Raw genomic sequence first — 20,404 nt, 5'->3', positions numbered from 1 at the left:
TCGGCCCATCGAGTCTGCACCGGCTCTTGGAAAGGGCACCTTGCCCAAGCCCACACCACCCTATCCCCATAACCCAGTAACCCCACTCAACCAACACAAAGGGCAATTTTGGACACTAAAGGGCAATTTAGCACGGCCAATCCACCTAACCTGCGCATCTTTGGACTGTGGGAGGAAACCGGAGCACCCGGAGGAAACCCACACACACACTGGGAGAGCGTGCAGTCTCCGCACTTTTCCATTGACTTTGTTAGGAAATATCATTCAATTAACAACTTCTTTGCAAGCATTAAAATGTTGCTGCCAATACAGCCTGTGAAGCAGGGGTGTTCTGTTGGCGTGGCTGGGTATCTGAGAAATTGCGTGGAATCTCGAATGTTCCAGGGCAGAGAAATACTGAAAGGAGAACCTGGTTTGGTGTAGGCATCCGAGAGAAATCCTCATGTGGGAGAAGATTTCAGAAGTGTATTCGTCCAGAGTGGAGTTTGGAAACTCTTGTGTGAGAGTCAACGTTCCAGTGGGACCACTCGGCTCACAGTGTGATAAGCGTCTGGGGGGAATTGGGGTTACGGGGATAGGTTGGAGGTGTAGGCTTAAATGGGGTATTCTTTCCAAGGGACTCGATGGGCCGAATGGCCTGCTGCACTGTAAATTCTATTCTATTCTATGAAACCTGACCTTCCACCTGTAATGAGTTGAGCACATATAAACCAAGGTACCTCTTCCCCTGCATCCACTTTAGAATTAATATCAATGAAACAGAGAGTGGTGGGCCTGTGGAATTCATTGCCGCAGAGTGCAGTGGAGGCCGGGACGCTAAATGGCTTCAAGGCAGAGATAGATAAATTCTTGATGTCGCGAGGAATTAAGGGCTATGGGGAGAATGCTGGGAGGTGGAGTTGAAATGCCCATCAGCCATGATTGAATGGCGGAGTGGACTCGATGGGCCGAATGGCCTTACTTCCACTCCTATGTCTTATGGTCTTATGGAAACAGGGCGGTGGGGTGGACAGTGGTAAGCACTGCTGCCTCACAGCGGCAGGGACCGGGTTCGATTCTGGCCTTGGGTGATGTCCGTGTGGAGTTTGCACTCTCTCCCTCGGTCTGCGTGGGCATCCTCTCAGTCCGAAATATGTGCAGGTTAGGTGGATTGGTCTGTCAGGTCTGCCTGTAATTGTGCATGATGTGGAGATGCCGGCGTTGAACTGGGGTGAGCACAGTAAGAAGTCTTAGAACACCAGGTTAAAGTCCAACAGGTTTGTTTCAAACACGAGCTTTCGGAGCGCTGCTCCTTCCTCAGGTGAATGGCATGGCATTCACCTGTGGAAGGAGCTGCGCTCCGAAAGCTCGTGTTTGAATCAAATCTGTTGGACTTTAACCTGGTGTTGTAAGACTTCTTACTGTAATTGTGCAGTCTGTTGTAGGATTTTAAGTCGAACAGCAATTTTTACCAAATGCTGTTGGTTTGAGCCGATGCGGACTAGATTTGCTGATGAAAGGAATTCTCCCCAAAGATAAGCAAGTAAACCTGTTGTGTTAACTTTATTTATAAATGGCATTTGAACTGTATTGGGTTGCTTAGTTGGAGTTAGTAGCCGGTATCGATAGTTCCTTTTATTTATGAACTGTTTATAACTGATCATTGTGAAGCTATTTATTTGATGTTAACATGGGCAATTCTGTGTTTAAATTAAAGAATTTTTTAACATACAAGATGCCTCTCGGTCACAGTCATCACTCCTGGGGTCCTTTCCTCACAGTTTTACAAATTTAAAAAATAATTGTTTGTGGTTCTCATGCGATATCCTAACAATAGGAATTGGAGTTGCTGTGAGGTATATTGAACGGATTGGAATCTAAAATGGCTTTGGAAGTTGCTAAGACTTTTCTAAAGATGTATTATGATCCCAGACAGTTGCTAGGAGATCGGACAGAAACCCCAATATTTTATTTAATTTGTCAGACTGTGGGTAAAGGATACTTAAAACCAATCCTTCCTGTCTAAGGTCTCCTTATGTAGTTTAGTGTTCGATAATGCTTCGGCATGGCTTGGTTAACTCTGGCTTTGGGTCCCTGTCTGTGCGGAGTTTGCACATTCTCCCCCGTGTCTGCGTGGGTTTCCTCCGGGTGCTCCGGTTTCCTCCCACAGTCCAAAGATGTGCAGGTTAGGTGGATTGGCCATGCTAAATTGTCCCTTCAGGTTAGGGATTGCGGGGGAGTGAGCTTGGGTCGGGTTGGGTGCTCTTTCAGAGGGTCAGTGCATGGGCCGAATGGCCTCCTTCTGCACTGATAAAATTGCCATATAAATACAGGTTGTTGTTGACTCACCCACAGGAGCGTTGTCAGCATCTGCAGTTTATTCTGGGGAATGTTCTGTTTGTTGGTCTGTGCTGCCATCATGTGGCTGCAGCGTGACATTGCCGTACATCAACACCAAATATTCAACTGCTGACGAGACGGAGTGACAATGTGACCAGCATTGTTGGGGACTGTCCCGAGGTTGGGTGAAGTGGAGAAGGCGGGGCTGGAGGAGCTGGTGGGTATAGAGGCAGTGAAGACGGGACTCGGTAAGGTGCAGGCAGGGAAGGTGGTGGGGGCGGGCGTGTTCCAGGTTGAATTCTACAAGAGATTTAAGGACAAGCTGGCAACGTTGCTGGCGAAAAATGTTCGAGGAAGCGATGATCGGGGGGTTTGGGGGATCAGGCCTCCATTTTGTTGCTGTTTAAGAAGGATAAGGACCCGGTTGGGGGGGGCGGGGGGGGGGGGGGGGGTCGCCGTACAGGCCCAAATCTCTGCTGAATGAGGACGTCAAAATATTGGCAAAGGTGCTGCGGTTCAGGTTAGAGGCGTGCCTTCCGAGGGTGATTTGGGGAGGATCAGAGCGGGTTTGTCTTATCGAATGTGAGGCGGCTGCTGAATGTGGTACTTTCTCCAGTGGAGAAAAGGGGGACTGAGGTGGTGGTGGCGTTGGATACGGAGAAGATGTTTGATTGGGTGGAGTGGAGTTGTCTGATTACGGCGTTGGAGAAGTTTGGGATTGGGCCAAAGTTTGTGGCCTGGGTGCAGTTGCTGTATAAGTAGCCGATGGCGAGCGTGCGCATGAATGATATGAATTCAGGGTATTTTTCGTTGCCCCGGGGAACAAGGCAGGGGTGCCCTATGTCCCCCCCCCCCCCCTCCCCTTCTGTTTGCATTGGCGATAGAGCTATTGCACTGAGGAGCTCGGGGTTGTGGAAGGGGATAGTGGGGGGAGTATAGGGTGTCCTTATATGTAGACGACTTGTTATATGTTTTGGAACCCGGCTCCTCGGTGGGGGACGTGATGGATTTGCTTCAAAAATTCGGGACGCTCTCTGGGTATAAGCTGAATTTGGGGAAAAGTGAGTATTTTGTGGTTCCCTCTCTGGGGGGGGGGGAGAGAGAGAGCTTGGATGGGGGGTGGGGAGGGGGAGCTGGGGCGGGGTGGGGGCTGGGGTGAGGAAGGGGGAGCTGGGGTGGGGAGGGGGCTGCCAATTCATCTGGCAGGGTCTCGCTTTAGGTACCTGGGGTGCAGGTGGCCCGGGACGGGACAGGTCTCCAGAATTTCACTAGCCTGGTGGGGAGGGTGAACGCTGATTTGTTGAAGTGTGAGACAATCTCCCTCTGTCGCTAGCGGGCCTGGTGCAGGCGGTGAAGAAGAGAAAGGTGATAATGCAGAGGGGATCGGTCATGATAAATTGCCCCTTAGTGTCCAAGGATGTGCAGGTTTGATTACAGTTATAGGTTATAGGATCGGTGCAGGCTTGATGGGCCGAATGGCCTCCTTCTACACTGTGAATTCTGTGGTTCGTTGAAAGGAAGCCATTAAATTGACCATCAATACCTGTGAGGGACTCCGTGATTTGTAAACCATTAATGCCAAGGGCTCCTAACCTCACTGCCCTGGGCAAAACAGTGCAACTATAACGTACAACTTACAACCGGTGCACAGGTCCGATAGAATCTCACACTTTTGTCATTGAACATTTCACAAGTTCTAGCCGTTATCTGTTAAAGTATCCTTCCAGGATATTTTTTTAGACGCCTGATTTCTTTTAAAATTTAGAAACCCGTTTAAGTTTTCCAACATGGATAATGGTGTGACCGATCGGGGTCAGGGACCACAGGTCTTTTGTGACGTGCAATGCCAGGAGCCACTCACTGTCTGTGGGGCCCTTGACGTGGAGTTAGAGACAGCGTCGCTCGCACCAGGCTTTACGTTTTCCCAAGGGCGTACTCGCTGCTTAATGTGAGAACCGGGACCGCAGAACTGCCGTTCCCCTTGGGAACACCATGACCATCGATTATGTGGAATGTACAGAAGCAGGCCATTCGGTCCAACAGCTGCTGATGCCCCATTTGAGTCTCCACAGCGCCCTCCTCCTCTAACCCTGGGCTGGATTCTCCGACCCGCCCCCCCCCCCCCCCCCCCGGCCGGGTCGGAGAATCGCCGCGGGACAGCGTGAATCCCACCCCCGCTGGCCGCCGAATTCTCCGGCACCGGATATTCGGCGGGGGTGGGAATCGCGCCGCGCCTGTCGCCCCCCCCCCCGGCGATTCTCCGACCCGCCATGGGCCGAAGTCCCGCTGCTGTAATGCCAGTCCCGCCGGCAGGAATCAAACCACCTACCTTACCGGCGGGACCAGGTGGCGCGAGCGGGCTCCGGGGTCCTGGATGGGGGGGGGGGGGGGGGGCGCGGAGCAATCTGGCTGAGGAGGGTGCCACCACGGTGGCCTGGCCCGCGATTGGGGCCCACCGATCCGCGGGGGGGGGGCCTGTGCCGTGGGGGCAATCTTTTCCTGCCACGTCGGGCATCAGCCTCCGCCATGGCCGACGCGGAAGTGACCCCCCCCCTCCCCTGCGCATGTGCAGGGATGACGTCAGCGGCCGCTGACGCTCCCGCGCGTGCACGGACTTCCGCCAGCCGGCGGAGTCCCTTTGGCCCCGGCTGGCATGGTGCCAAAGGCCTTTCCCACCGGCCGGAGGGGGGGGGGAACAACCACCCCGGCGCGGGCCTAGCCCCTAAAGGTGAGGGCTTGGCCCCTAAAGGTGCGGAGGATTCCGTACTTTTGGGGCGGCCCGTGCCAGAGTGGTTCACGGCACTCCATCCCGCCGGGACCCCCCCCCCCCCCCCCCCGCCCCCCGCCGGGTGGGGGAGAATCCAGCATCTTTGTCATTCAAGGGATTATGGGCGTCACTGGCTGGTGCGGCATTTAAGAGTCAAACCACATCGCTGTTGTGGGTCTGTAGTCACATGTAGGCCAGGCCGGGTAAGGACGGCAGATTTCCTTCCCGGAAGGCTACAGATGGGCTTTTACGGCAATCGCTTCATGGTCATCATTTGATTATTCATTCTGCCATGGTGGGTTACCAGGTCCCCAGATCATTAACCAGGGTCTCACGATTACGAGTCAACATGTACTGGCCTACCCGTGGCTCCAGGCCCATAACGATGTGGTTGACTCTGAACTCTCCTTTGAAATGGCCGGGCAAGTGACTCAGTTGGACCGAGAAGGCAGCTCACCATCATCTGCTAGAGTCCAATAAATCTACTTTGTAAACAAACTGCAAATGGTCCCAAAATGTCCACCACTTCAACGATTGTTTCATAGAAACCCCGAGAGTGCAGAAGGGGGCCATTCAGCCCATCGAGTCTGCTGCGACCCTCTGAGAGAGAGAGTACCCTAACCTAAGCCTAGTACCCGCCCCTATCCCCACCTAACCTGCACATCTTTGGACCGTGGGAGGAAACCGGAGCACCCGGAGGAAACCCATGCAGACCAATAAGAACGTGCAATCTCCATGTTATGTCCTGTGTTGTGGCCATAGTACAGATGCACACGGAACATCCAGTTCTTTGACTAGTAAGATTTATTAACAAGATGAACACGTGGAAAGATAACAAACGAACTATGATACAAACAGTAACGAATAAATGAATTCAGTGAATTCTCCTCGAGGTACTTCTAATGTGACTATCCCCTTGTACGACTTACTACCTAACAGTTGCCGGATATCTCTAGTCACATGGTAGATCGCTAACCAGCTGGTTGGAGTCGCATCGATAACTACATACATTGATACAATATACAAAATTGATACTATATACAAAACTTTCACCACACTCCACACAGACAGTCACCCGAGGCCGGAATCAAAATTGGGTCCCTGGTGCTGTGAGGCAGCAGTGCTAGCCACTGTGCTGCCCAATGTGCATGCGTGTACTAGAACATCCAGTGTTACAACTATGCTGAACTTCCTGGACTGGCCTTCACTGTTCTCCAGAACATGTTGCTCGTGACATCTCATCATATGTTAAACAAACAGCCTGTGACAGGAGAGAGAGGAACACCAATCATTTTCAGCCTCTTCAATGCCGCATGCAAGCAGATCGGAACAGTTTCCCATCAAATAGAACATAGAACATAGAACACTACAGCGCAGTACGGGCCCTTCGGCCCTCGATGTTGCGCCGACCAGTGAAACCATCTGAAGCCTATCTGACCTACACTATTCCATTTTCATCCATATGTCTATCCAGTGACCACTTAAATGCCCTTAAAGTTGGCGAGTCTACTACTGTTGCAGGCAGGGCGTTCCACACCCCGACTACTCTCTGAGTAAAGAAACTGCCTCTGATATCTGTCCTATATCTATCACCCCTCAATTTAAAGCTATGTCCCCTCGTGTTGGTCATCACCATCCGAGGAAAAAGACTCTCACTGTCCACCCTATCTAACCCTCTGACTATCTTATAGGTCTCTATGCCATACGAGACTGGAATAAAATAAGGTCCCCTCGGCAACAACTCACTAAACCACTTCTCTGGCAGTCAAAGATTCGTGGAAAAGAGGAAACAAGAACAGATAATAAAGAGTAAGAACACAGCATGGAAATTGCAGCACCTCCACGCAATTATGTTTGGATTTTGAGATCCGCCAATCTAATAACTTTACGATGAGCATCCCAAACCCATGTTCATGATCATCAAGAACACTGTTATTCAAACGTTTTGTTTCCTGGGACCCACTTTTGCCAATTGGTTGACCTTCGTGACCCACACAGACCGACCTACGCCACGTTTGCTTACCTTTAATATGAAAAGGGAGCCTGCTTGGTCCTCGCTTCAATCCGGTTCAAATGAGGAGAGTACAACACGCATATCAGGTGCAGACTTCAGCCCATCTCCTTTGTGCCATCTTCAGCTTTATGAAAACTAAAAATCCAACCTCTCGCATGTCGGCAGTCGTGAAGGGCAATAGCAACAAAATGCTTGTTTTACTCAGCACCGCATACTCCTGGGAGATGCTACACCAGAAAGCTTTTGCTGTGTTTTTAATGTGCTGTCACTCAAGTACAGCAGCATAGCCTTTTCATTTGGAGTCAGCTCTAAGTTAGTAACTGACTCTGGGCTCTCAACCTTTTTTCACCCACCACTTCTTTTTCAAAATCTGAACCTTCTCCACTCATTTGCCAGTACTTCCCTGCATATAACACACATGCGGTTTGCATCCTGATTTGCATTGGCACAATTGGCAAAAACATACCTCAAGAAATCATCTTCACACTGCTCAAGTTGTCTCTTTGTCGGCTGTTAACCAGAGGCCCTGGGGCTCTGTACAGAGCTAACACTGGCATGGCACGGACTTGCGCTGGACTCTCCTGTTCAACTCTCCCTCAAAGACAACCCCCTCCCCCATCCTGACATGGAAATATATCATTGTTGCTTCACTGGGTCAAAATCCTGGAACTCCCTTCCTAAATTACAGTGGGTATACCTACAGCACATGGACTGCAGTGCTTCACGAAGGCCACTCACCACCACCTTAAGGGCAATTAGGAATGAGTAGTAAATGCTAGGCTTAGCCAGCGACACCCACATCACTTGCATTAATTTTTTAAAAATACTGATACCAGTTTATAATTTGCAGATTAATTAATTTTTTCCGAACTGCGGTGGTGGGATTTGAACTCGCTGCTGCAGATCAGACTTGGCGCAGGCGCGGTTGCCGGCGGTGTGGCGGGTCACTGCGCAGGCGCGGTTGCCGGCTGTGTGGCGGGTCACTGCGCAGGCGCGGTTGCCGGCGGTGACGCTGACCCGCGGTGGCCGCCGGGCTCCGGGGGAAGGGTTTGGGGGTGAGCGCCGGTCCGTCGCGTTTTCTGCTCCCGGTTCCGGCAGGTAAATGGCGGCCGCGGGTCGCGCGATTCGGCGCCGTGTCCTCGCCAAGTGCTTCAGCCCGGATCGTGAATTCGGATCAGAGGGAGAGGGGAGGGAAGCCCGGGGGGTGTCTGAGCTCCGGGGCGAGCCCCCCCCCCCCCCCCGCCCCCTGTGAGGCAGCGGGAGGGAGTCACCTGGAAATGGTGGAGATTTCAGAGAGAATTTGTGGAGAAATTAACCTCCCAATTCCCCTCACCCCCGTTCTCCTTTGCGCCCCCTTTCTCCTTTGCGCCCCCCCATTCTCCTTTGCGCCCCCCGTTCTCCTTTGCGCCCCCGTTCTCCTTTGCGCCCCCATTCTCCTTTGCGCCCTCTTTCTCCTTTGCGCCCCCCGTTCTCCTTTGCGCCCCCTTTCTCCTTTGCGCCCTCTTTCTCATTTGCGCCCCCGTTCTCCTTTGCGCCCCCTTTCTCCTTTGCGCCCTCTTTCTCCTTTGCGCCCCCCGTTCTCCTTTGCGCCCCCTTTCTCCTTTGCGCCCTCTTTCTCATTTGCGCCCCCGTTCTCCTTTGCGCCCGCTTTCTCCTTTTCGTCCCCCGTTCTCCTTTGCGCCCCCTTTCTCCTTTGCGCCCTCTTTCTCATTTGCGCCCCCGTTCTCCTTTGCGCCCGCTTTCTCCTTTTCGTCCCCCGTTCTCCTTTGCGCCCCCTTTCTCCTTTGCGCCCTCTTTCTCCTTTGCGCCCCCATTCTCCTTTGCGCCCCCCCGTTCTCCTTTGCGCCCCCCGTTCTCCTTTGCGCCCCCCGTTCTCCTTTGCGCCCCCCGTTCTCCTTTGCGCCCCCGTTCTCCTTTGCGCCCCCCCGTTCTCCTTTGCGCCCCCCCGTTCTCCTTTGCGCCCCCCCGTTCTCCTTTGCGCCCCCCGTTCTCCTTTGCGCCCCCCGTTCTCCTTTGCGCCCCCCGTTCTCCTTTGCGCCCCCCGTTCTCCTTTGCGCCCCCCCGTTCTCCTTTGCGCCCCCCTTTCTCCTTTGTGACCCCGTTCTCCTTTGCGCCCCCGTTCTCCTTTGCGCCCCCCCGTTCTCCTTTGCGCCCCCCGTTCTCCTTTGCGCCCCCCGTTCTCCTTTGCGCCCCCCCCGTTCTCCTTTGCGCCCCCTTTCTCCTTTGTGACCCCTTCTCCTTTGCGCCCCCGTTCTCCTTTGCACACTCCATTCTCCTTTGCGCACCCCGTTCTCCTTTGCACCCCCCCTTCTCCTTTGCGCCCCCCTTTCTCCTTTGCGCCCCATCCTCTTTTGTACCCCCCCGTTCTCCTTTGCGACCCCTTGCCGCTTCTCCCCATTCTCCTGTCTATTCCCCCCCCCCCCCCCCCACAGCCCAGCGCCATGTAGATGTGAATTGTGCAACTTTAACATGTTCTGAAGTTTTGATGACCTTTACCTTGAGCAATTAGTCACTAAAACAGCCACTTATTGACCATAGCTGTGTGCACGAGATAGTGCTCAGTGTCTCCCTGCTCCTGTGTATTTGTGAGAGAGCCAGACGTAGATGTCAATTTTTCCTTAAATGGAAGTTTGGCCTGGAATATTGATTAAATACAACATTTGTAAAACGGGAATTCCAAGTTTGTTCTGTGCTGAAGTGTGGACACGTTTTTGCGCAGGTTCCAGGATTGTACAGTGCTGGCTTTGCCGAGATTTGCTCTAATTGGGACTCCAGATGGTTTTAAATCCTGCTGAAAAAGGTGAGTGTGTGTGTGTGTCTGTCTGTCTGTCTGTCAGGTGACAGGGCCAAATATGGCCATGCCATCTCACATTACAATATCAGCATGTTCAGAGTGGCTGATTGGTAAAATCCTGACGTGCTCTCTGAGCACAAGGACTATTCACACCTCTTTTTCTTTTAGTTTGTGGTGCATGTGCATAGGCCAGTATTAATTGCCCATCCCTAATTGCCCCTGACAAGGTGGTGCTGCGCCGCTTTCTTGAACTGCTGTGGTATGTATGGCGCAGGGCTGCAAACAGTACCTCTGGAGTGGTTTTGAAACAATTGAGTGGCTCGCTGGGCCAGTTAAGAGTCACCACATTGCTGTGGGTCTGGAGTTGCATGTAGGTCAGACCAGGTAAGGGCGGAAGATTTCCTTCCCTGAAGGAAATTAGTGAACCAGGTGAGTTTTTACAGCAAGCCGATAGTTTTTTAAAAATTTCTAAATTAATTTATTTAAAATTTAGAGTACCCAATTCATCTTTTCCAATTAAGGGGCAATTTAGCGTGGCCAATCCACCTAGCCTGCACATCTTTTGAGTTGTGGGGGCGAAACAAAAACACAGGGAGAATGTGCAAACTCCATACGGACAGTTACCAGAGTCGGGATTGAACCTGGGATTGAACTGTGAGGCAGCAGTGCTAACCACTGAGCCACCACGCTGCCCATGGAAGCCGATAGTTTTAAAGTCACAATTACCACGACTTGCTTTTAATTCCAGATTTCTGAATAGATTGAATTCAAGTGTTAACGGTTGCTGCTATGGGCTCTGAACCCATGAACCGGGAGCTTTAGTCCGGGCCTCTGGTTTATCAATCCCGTTTACATAACCGTTTACTGCTTCAGAGGCTGTCTTCGGTATCAAGGGTGCATTTAATTGTGAACGACATTTCACACTATCAACAAAACTTTACAAACTTTGGACTGACGCCACTTTTCTTTCCCAATCGCACCTTTAGCTTGACTGAGTGGCAGCATTCTCATCCTGACCCAGCTTCGAACCCTGCCCTTCTGAAGACCAGCAATCGTGTTGCTTGACCATACATTGGCACCTAGTGGGGTACTGGGGGAGACGAAGGCGCAGTGGTATTGTCACTAGTAATCCAGAGAGCCAGGGTACTGCTCCGGGGTCCGGCTTTCGGACCCCACCACGGCAGGCGGTGAAATTTTAAATTGGATAAAAATCTAGAATTAAAAAAAAAGGTCCAAATGATGACCATGAAACCCATTGTCCTGAAAACGCATGTGGTTCGCGCATGTCCTTCAGGGAAGGAAATCTGCCTTCATTACCTTGTCTGACCTACATGTGACTCCAGACTCTCAGCAATATGGTTGACTCTGAGCTGCCCTCTGAAATGGCCCAGTGAGCCACTCTGTTCAAGGGCAATTAGGGACGGGCAATAAATGGTGGCCCGGCCAGTGACACCCGCATCCCACAAACATCCCACCCATCATTTTCATACAGGTTGTATGAACCTCCTGCCAACGTGGGTTGGTTTCAACCCGGCTGCAGTCACAGAAGGAGCTGCTGGCAGTCGCACCCTTCTTCAAGGACTTGGGTGCAAGGATAAGGAGTCAAAGGTTTAGCTTGTCAAGTTGTTACGAAGCAATCCGTGAGTTCCAGCTTTTTTGGGAAGTGCGGGTGTTGTACAAGGGGGTGTTCGTTACCCCATCCTCGCTCCCATGATTAACGCCATCTCGGGGAACAAATCCTGAGGCTGCTGGACCAGATGCCCTCCGAGCTCCATTCCTGCCCCCTCCCCACCTCCTGTAACCCACCCCTCGCTGCACCCCACTGACCTCGGCTGCTGTTTCTACCCACAGAACCCCGAAGCGATGGAGGTCGATCACAGCGCGGCTCCAGAGGCCAAGACCGGTGACAGCACGGAGAAAGCGAGGACCTTCGGCACCTCTCAGCTGAAGCCCCGAAATGTGAATCCGCACCCCCCAATCTGCCGCTTCTACTCCCGGGGAAAGTACTGCCAGTTTGGGCGGAGGTGCTGGTTCCTCCACGAGCACCTGGAACCGCGGGTTGGCCCGAGCGTGCCCGAAAACCACAACGATGGCACCACCAACATCGCCCAGTGCCGGGGTGGCACGGAAAGTCCTGCCAACGGAGGCACTGTCAAGCCAGCCGAGGACCACGGTGCCCAGGGGCGGGCACGGCCCGGGGCACCCAAGATGCCAGGCCCCCGGGACAGACCCAAGAGGCCTTGTCGCTATTACTTATCCGGCTACTGTGCCATGGAAGAGAGGTGTCGCTTCTGGCACCCTGAGAAGCAGCCTCCCCTCAGAGACTGTGTGGAGCCCGAGCCCATCAGGGTCACCCTGAGCCAGACCGGGCCGTTCATTCGCTCACCCGTCTCCCGCCCCGCCGTGGTCAAGGACGAGGTCAAGCTGACTGAGCTCACCCAGGAGGTTGCCCGGCAGCTGCGAGAGACCGAGATCAGTCAGCTGATGAAACGATTCCCCAAAGACCAGCTGATAGTCCAGGAAAGCGAAGATGGGAAGCAGACCTACTACCGGATCATGGTGGAACCAACTGATCCAGACTGGGTATGTTCTGGGACCTTGCTGAGGGAGTGGAAATCACCATAGCTGGTCAGTCACCAGTCACATCCTGTACGACAGCAGTCGAGGTTCGCTCTGTGCCCCCTTGTTTCAATGAATGACAGAATGTTCTCTTCTCTGCCCCTCACAATTTTCAATGCTTCCATCAAATATCTCTCAACCTTCTCTTTTCCAAGAAAAACAGTCCCAGCTTCCATAGAATCCCAACAGTGCTGAAGGAGGCCATTCAGCTCATTGAGTCCCACTCGCCTGCCTATCCTCGTAACCCCACCTAACCGTCACATCTTTGAACACTCAGGGACAATTTAGCACGGCTGACCCTCCTAACCTGCACGTCTTTGGAATGTGGGAGGAAACCGGAGGAAACATACGCAGACACGGGGCCATTGTGCAGGCTCCACACATGTGGAGATGCCGGCGTTGGACTGGGGTGAGCGCAGTAAGAAGTCTTATAACACCAGGTTAGAGTCCAACAGGTTTGTTTCTAAACACTAGCTTTCAGAGCACAGCTCCTTCCTCAGGTGAAGCCTCACCTGAGGAAGGAGCTGTGCTCGGAAAGCTAGTGATTTGAAACAAACCTGTTGGACTTTAACCTGGTGTTGTAAAACTCCACACAAAGGGGTCACGATTTCAAGGTGAGAGGGGGGAAAGCTTAAGGGAGATGTGCGTGGAAAGTTTTTTACGCAGAGGGTGGTGGGTGCCTGGAACGCTTTGCCAGTGGAGGTGGTAGAGGCTGACACGATAGTATAATTTTTTTTTTTTTTTTTTAAATTTAGATTAGCCAATTATTTTTTCCAATTAAGGGGCAATTTAGCGTGGCCAATCCACCTACTCTGCACATCTTTGGGTTGTGGGGGCGAAACCCACGCAGACACGGGGAGAATGTGCAAACTCCACACGGACAGTGACCCAGAGCCGGGATCGAACCTGGGACCTCAGCGCCGTGAGGCGGTTGTGCTAACCACTAGGCCACCGTGCTGCCCTCCGATAGTATAATTTAAGATGCATCTAGACAGATATATGAACGGGCGGGGAACAGAGGGAATTAGATCCTTGGAAAATAGGGGACAGGTTTAGATAAAGGATCTGGTTCGGCGCAGGCTGGGAGGGCCGAAGGGCCTGTTCCTGTGCTGTAATTTTCTTTGTTCTTTGTTCTTTGTTCTAACCTCGTAACTGAAGCTGTTAAGCCCAGGGATAATTCTCATGAATCTTCTCCGCACCCTCTCCAGTGCTTCTGGGCACAGTGCCCCAGGTGTGGCCAAACAAAAGCCTTGCTGGAAATACCCAGGAGAGCTGGCAGCACCTGGAGAGAGAAACAATTAACGTTTCAAGTATGCCTCTTCTTCTGAAGATCTGTTAGGTCGAAACATTGACCCTGTTACTCTCTCGACAGGCCCTGCCAGACCTGCTGTGCGTTTCCAGCTCTTTGTGTTTGTTCCAGTACCTGCAGTATTTTATTTTAGTATTTTATGAAAATTCCTTAAATATCGTCAAGAACAACTCCCACCGCATCTCAACCCTCGGCTGACCCCCTCAACTGAAACATAATCTTCTCCAATTAGAGTAGGTCGTACCAGTCCCCCAGCTAGGCTGCCAGCCCCGGCGGAGTATCTGACCTCCAATTTAACAGGATCCTTCGCTGGGCAATTATACAGGCGAAGGCCGCAACATCAGACCCCTTCCCCTCCAGAAGCTCCGCCACTTCCGATACTCAAAAACCGCCACCATTGGGTCTGGCTTGACCTCCATCCCCACAATCTTGGATAACGTCCCAAACACTGCCTCCCAGTATCTCTCCAGCTTCTCGCAATCCCAGAACATGCGCGCATGATTCGCTGCTGCCAGCCGCCACCCCGCCCACAAGCCCTGGAAGAATCCACTCCTCGCCCGAGTCATATAGACCCGATGGGCCACTTTGAATTGAATCAAGCTGATTCTCGTGTAGAAAGAGGTTGAATTCACCCCAAATCGCCTCATAACGCAGCCCCCACCCAGCTTCTCTCTCTCTCTCTCTCTCTACCCCCCCCCCCCCCCCCCCCCCAACTTCTCCCATTTGTTCTTGATCCTCAACCACTTGCGCCCGCTGCCCCCAACCACCTGTATGTATCTCCAATCTTATCCTCACCCAACCCATCCGGGAACAGCAGCTGCTCCAACAATGTGTATTCCGGCCACCTGGGAAACGCTCCCACTCTTTGCGTGCCAAGTCCCTCACCTGCATATATCTAAACTCACTCCCCCTCGGTTACTCAAACCTCTCCTGCAACTCATCTAGACCAGCAAACCCCCCCCCCCAACACACCCGTCGTTTCACCTTCTCCACATTCGGCACCGAATAATAGCGTAGCAGGTCGATACGGCCAACCCTACGCTGCTCCCTCTCCCTCCCTTTACCCTTGGCACCTTCTCTGCCCATGTGAACTCAGAGATCATTCTACAACTTCCTGAAGAAAACCTTGGGGAAAAGGATCAGGAGAGTGCGGAAAACAAGCAGGAACCTTGGCAGCTCTTTCATCTTTACCACTTGCATCCTCTCCTGTCAGTGTCAGGTGTAACATATCCCATCTCTCAAGATGGCGCCGGATGAGGCGACTCTCTGCTAGCTCTCCCTAGCAGATCCTCTTTTTATTTATCTTATAATCGTTCTAAACTTTTAAAATTTAATTCTAAGACTAACATTATTACTAACCTCTCTCTTTTCCGATGCCAGTGCTTATTTGGTTACATTGTGTACCTTGTGTTGCCTTATTATGTATTTTCTTTTCATGTACTTAATGATCTGTTGAGCTGCTCGCAGAAAAATACTTTTCACTGTCCCTCGGTAGACGTGACAATAAACAAAATCCAATCCAATCTTTAAAACTCCTCCACCAATGTTATCCAATTCCACCTGTGCATCGCAAGCCCATTCCCTCATCGCCTGAATCCCCCAAATACCTAAATCTTTCCCTAGCTACCTTGAATGGCAACACCTCCCAAATTGGCCCCCTGTCCTGCTTCGTTCAGCAGAAATATCTGACTCTTCCCGACATTTAGTTTGCATCCAGAGAAGGTCCCAATCCTCTCCAATAGTTCCAGAATCCTACTCACACTCTCCAGCGGGTCCGACACAAACAACAACAGGTCATCTGCGTACAACCACACCCGGTGCTCCCTGCTCCCCGTCACAATCCTCCGTCCCTCCTCAGACCCCTGAAGGGCCATCGCCAAGGGATCACTCGCTATTGCAGACAACAATAGCAACAATGGACACCCCTGTCTCATTCCCCTGTGCAGTCCAAAACGTTGTGAACTCGACTCATTTGTACGAACACCTGCCACCAGGAATACATACAGAAGATGCACCCATGCCACAAACATCGGGCCAAAAAAAACCTCTCCAAAATTGCAAATACATACCCCCACTCCACCCGATTGAAGCTTTCTCCGCATCCATAGAAACCATAACCTCCGCCACCCACCCGCCGATGGGATCACACCCACATTTAACAGCCTCCTGATATTGCTAGCGAGCTGCCAGCCCTTTACAAAACCCGTTTGATCCTCCGCACACCCCTGGCACACATCCTTCCATCCTCCCCGCCAATAACCTAGCTGGTACTTTCATGTCCTGTACGACCCACACTCCAGTGGATCCTTCCCCTTTGGGATTCGAGTAACCGATGCCTGTGTCAGTGTCTCTCGCAACTCCCCCTTCTCCAATGCCTCAATAAATATCCCCAACAAAAGCCATTGTTCTCTTCTAACGTCTCAAAGTAGTAGGCCTTCAAACGTGACCCAAAGTTTCGCCGGGTACAACACTCCAAACCAAAACTTCCTTCAATACAGCACGGCCTTGGCCCAGTTGAATCCAGCGCACATCTTCGCCAGCTCTGCACCAATGTCCTGGTGTATTCGGACACCATTCCCCTCCCATTCACAGTCTCGCTTCTCTCTGGCCCACCTCAGAATTTTCTCCTTCTCCACCAACTTGTGCAACCGTGCAGTCACCGCTCACAGCGGTGCCCCTGCCCTCGGCTTCTGTGTTAACGACCTGTGGCTACCTATGGGAACTTGTCTAGAACCTTCTCTTCCACTAACCCGGCCAGCATCCTTGATACATACTTCGTGGCGTTCGTTCCTTCCACACCCTCTGGCACACTCCCAATTCGCAAGTTCTGCTACCTGGACCCGTTCTCCTGCTCCTCCACCTTCGCTCGCAGCCACTTGCACAGATCCCCCAGGACTTCCGCCTCCAGGGACACGATCCGATCGCCCTGGTCAGACACCACCGTCAGACACGTATCATCGCCCCTGCGCCGCGAGGCACCTCTCCTCTCGTTCCATCAATCCTTCACAGAAATGCTACTGCCCCCTCAATGGCCTTTGACTTTTCCCCATGCATCGCCTTCCTTTGCTGGTGACATTCCTCCTCGATGAAGGTCATCAACTGCTCCATCTGGGGCAGTGGGTTAGCATTGCTGCCTCACGGCGCCGAGGTCCCAGGTTCGATCCCAGCTCTGGGTCACTGTCCGTGTGGAGTTTGCACATTCTCCCCGTGTCTGCGTGGGTTTCGCCCCCACAACCCAAAGATGGGGCCTCACGGTAGCATGGTGGTTAGCATCAATGCTTCACAGCTCCAGGGTCCCAGGTTCGATTCCCGGCTGGGTCACTGTCTGTGTGGAGTCTGCACGTCCTCCCCGTGTGTGCGTGGGTTTCCTCCGGGTGCTCCGGTTTCCTCCCACAGTCCAAAGATGTGCGGGTTAGGTGGATTGGCCATGCTAAATTGCCCGTAGTGTAAGGTTAATGGGGGGATTGTTGGGTTATGGGTATACGGGTTCCGTGGGTTTAAGTAGGGTGATCATTGTTCAGCACAACATCGAGGGCCGAAGGGCCTGTTCTGTGCTGTACTGTTCTATGTTCTATGTTCTATGTGCAGGATAGGTGGATTGACCATGCTAAATTGCCCCTTAATTTTTTAAAGATATAAATTTAGAATACCCAATTCATTTTTTCCAATTAAATGATTTGTGCGCGACCCCTCACTCCATGGCCGCCCACCGGAAGTCCATCTTGGAGACTCTCTGTTGAGTCTCCCGTATCTGTGGTTCCACATCCCTCAATGTCCGCCTGTATTTACAGGGCCATTTTAATGCATCGCCTGCACTTTGTGCACCGCTCCCCCTTTTATGAACAACCTACAACCTCTTAAATGACTGGATTAACTCTCGTGTCAACAATACAGACACAGATCATGTTTACAACTTGTTACAGTTGAGCACTAACATAGCTGCAACTATCGGTTCCACCCTCGCCAGCACTTGTAAACCCTGGTGCTGATCTCACTGAGGCCCATTACTACTTCTAATAATAATAATCTTTATTGTCACAAGTAGGCTCACATCAACACTGCAATGAAGTTACTGTGAAAAGCCCTTAGTTGTCACACTCCGGCGCCTGTTCGGGTACATGGAGGGAGAGTTCGGAATGTCCAAATTACCTAACAGCACGTCTTTCAGGACTTGTGGGAGGAAACCGGAGCACCCGGAGGAAACCCACGCAGACACGGGGAGAACGTGCAGACTCCGCACAGACAGTGACCCAAGCCGGGAATCGAACCTGGGACCCTGGCGCTGTGAAGCCACAGTGTTAACCACTGTGCTACCCTGCCGCCCTGACTGAGTTAAAGGCTGATTGTGTGAAACCTGAGCCCTGCGTTGAGCTTTTTAACCCCAGCTGCCTTATCGTCAACATCACCCCACTCTTCAAATGTTCCCTCAGTTGCTACTGACTGTGTTCTCTTTGACCGACCCTCTGGCTCTATTCTTCGCAAGGCACAGATTAATTTGAGCTCCAGCCTCCTATTGACGCCCCGCCCAGATGTGCGACAGTGTGTTCACATCCAGCTCTCCTTCCCAGCCACACCCCCAGCCTGTTCTTGTCTCGACTGGCAGAATGAAAGGATCCTTTTATTCATGTCACTTTGCAAACTCTACCCAACTCATCTAATGGATTTTCCTCCAACCATCTTTCTCAGCCGACAGTCGCTCTGACCCAGCAGTCTCTAAATTCATGTTACAGCTACTAAATCCTTGTTTCCGCAGCACTCTTCCACTCGCGACCACCCTCGCGGTCGTCCACTTTCTCCCCTCCCCAGACCCTTGCGGTTCAAATCTTCGGCCCTGGCAACCCCCCCCCCAACATGTTCTAGGATCTTCACTGTCATGACGTGTAACCTGTTGATTTTTCTATATCTGTTGCAGCCCTTTGATTTGAAGGAGATGGATATTCAGATCTGCTTCCCAGACGATTATCCTTTAGAGGTAAGTGGTAATGGTTCTCGCAGTACAATCGGTTCCCAGTCTCGCATCAAACTACTTTACTCTATTTTTTACACGCTTGCTGCCGCGCTGCACCTTTCTGTTGAAGGTTTCTGTCTCACCGAAGACAGAAACAAGAAAGGGGTAGTGCTTAGCCAGCCCCATTCCACTGGTTACTGTCTCAATCCCCTTTGTGTGCTTCCAATGTTGTTGGTGACTGTGCAAACGGACAGGTTGGGGGGGGGGGGAAGAAAGATTAATCCTGTCATAAGTAACAATTCGGACAGCACGGTGGCGCAGTGGTTAGCACTGTTGCCTCACGGCACCGAGGACCCGGGATCGATCCCGGCCCCGGGTCACTGTCATAGAACATAGAACAGTACAGCACAGAACAGGCCCTTCGGCCCTCGATGTTGTGCCGAACAATGATCACCCCACTTAAACCCACATAACCCGTATACCCGTAACCCAACAATCCCCCCCATTAACCTTACACTACGGGCAATTTAGCATGGCCAATCCACCTAACCCGCACATCTTTGGACTGTGGGAGGAAACCGGAGCACCCGGAGGAAACCCACGCACACACGGGGAGGACGTGCAGACTCCACACAGACAGTGACCCAGCCGGGAATCGAACCTGGGACCCTGGAGCTGTGAAGCATTGATGCTAACCACTATGCTACCGTGAGGCCCCCGTGTGGAGTTTGCGCATTCTCCCCGTGTCTGCCCCGCAAACCCAAAAAGATGTGCAGGGTAGGTGGATTGCCCCCGCTAAATTGCCCCTTCATTGGGAAAAGTTGGATACTCTAAATTTATTAACGAAAAATCAGTCAGCCAAGAAATCTTCACTGAAATGCAGCAGCCGTTCCCTCCAGCGACACCTGTGTCTTTCAGTCGCTTCATGGCATCCCCTCTGCATTGCTGTAACTTCCTCCAGTCCTTACAACGCTCTAACGTCTCATCTCCTCCAGTCCCAGCCTCTCTCACATCCCCGATTTCCATCGCTCCACCATTGGCAGCCATGTTTTCAGCTGCCAAGCTTTGGGATTAATCTCCTTGAGCCTCTCCGACTCTGTCTCCTCCTTTGACACGTGCCTTGATTGTCTAAGCATGTGGTCAGCTACTCTAATACCTCCTTACGTTGCCCTGTGTCAAATGTTGATACTCTGACGTTTTTGCTCTGTGAAAGGCTCTGTTTAATGCAAGCTGATGTAAGGTGACGAATACTGGGCATGGTAACACAAATGGTGATAACGTTTAACAAATGGCTTCGACAAACACCCCAGAGCCATGAGTTCAAATCCCATCACAGGCAGCTGGGTAAATTTGTTAATTAATTAATCTGAAACAAAATGGTACTCTTGCTTAATAATGATCACAAAGATTTCCAGATTGTCATAAAAGGCCACTTGAAGGAGGAAATCGGTCACCTTTCCCAGGTCATAGAATCAGGTGGAGGCCACTCGACCCATCGAGTCTGCACCGGCTCCCCCTGAAAGAGCACTCCAGCTAGGCCCACACCTCCACCCTATGGGCAGTACAAGTGGGGAGCACTGCGGCTTCACAGCACCAGGGTCCCAGGTTCGATTCCCGGCTGGGTCACTGTCTGT

The 20,404-nt window shown here is 52.0% G+C and overlaps 1 protein-coding gene across 2 annotated transcripts in view; it reads left to right on the top strand.

The window, feature by feature from the left end:
- Positions 1-8,092: 8,092 nt before the first annotated feature.
- Positions 8,093-20,404, top strand: part of si:dkey-24l11.2 (uncharacterized protein LOC100034462 homolog) — a 41,619-nt gene continuing 29,307 nt past the window's right edge. The window contains exons 1-4 of one of the 2 annotated variants that reach the window (XM_038784289.1): positions 8,093-8,198; positions 9,820-9,900; positions 11,746-12,477; positions 18,735-18,794. In XM_038784289.1, the coding sequence (XP_038640217.1) occupies positions 11,758-12,477; positions 18,735-18,794 (780 nt within the window). In that variant the 5' untranslated portion in view covers positions 8,093-8,198; positions 9,820-9,900; positions 11,746-11,757. Of the gene's footprint in view, positions 8,199-8,238; positions 8,381-9,819; positions 9,901-11,745; positions 12,478-18,734; positions 18,795-20,404 lie in introns of those variants that run through there. The other variant, XM_038784290.1, reaches the window with a different exon arrangement.

This window comes from Scyliorhinus canicula, chromosome 24, assembly GCF_902713615.1.
Source record: "Scyliorhinus canicula chromosome 24, sScyCan1.1, whole genome shotgun sequence".
Lineage (NCBI taxonomy): Eukaryota > Metazoa > Chordata > Chondrichthyes > Carcharhiniformes > Scyliorhinidae > Scyliorhinus > Scyliorhinus canicula.
The sequence above is the reverse complement of the archived record's forward strand: the minus strand, read 5'-3'. Positions and strand labels throughout refer to the sequence as shown.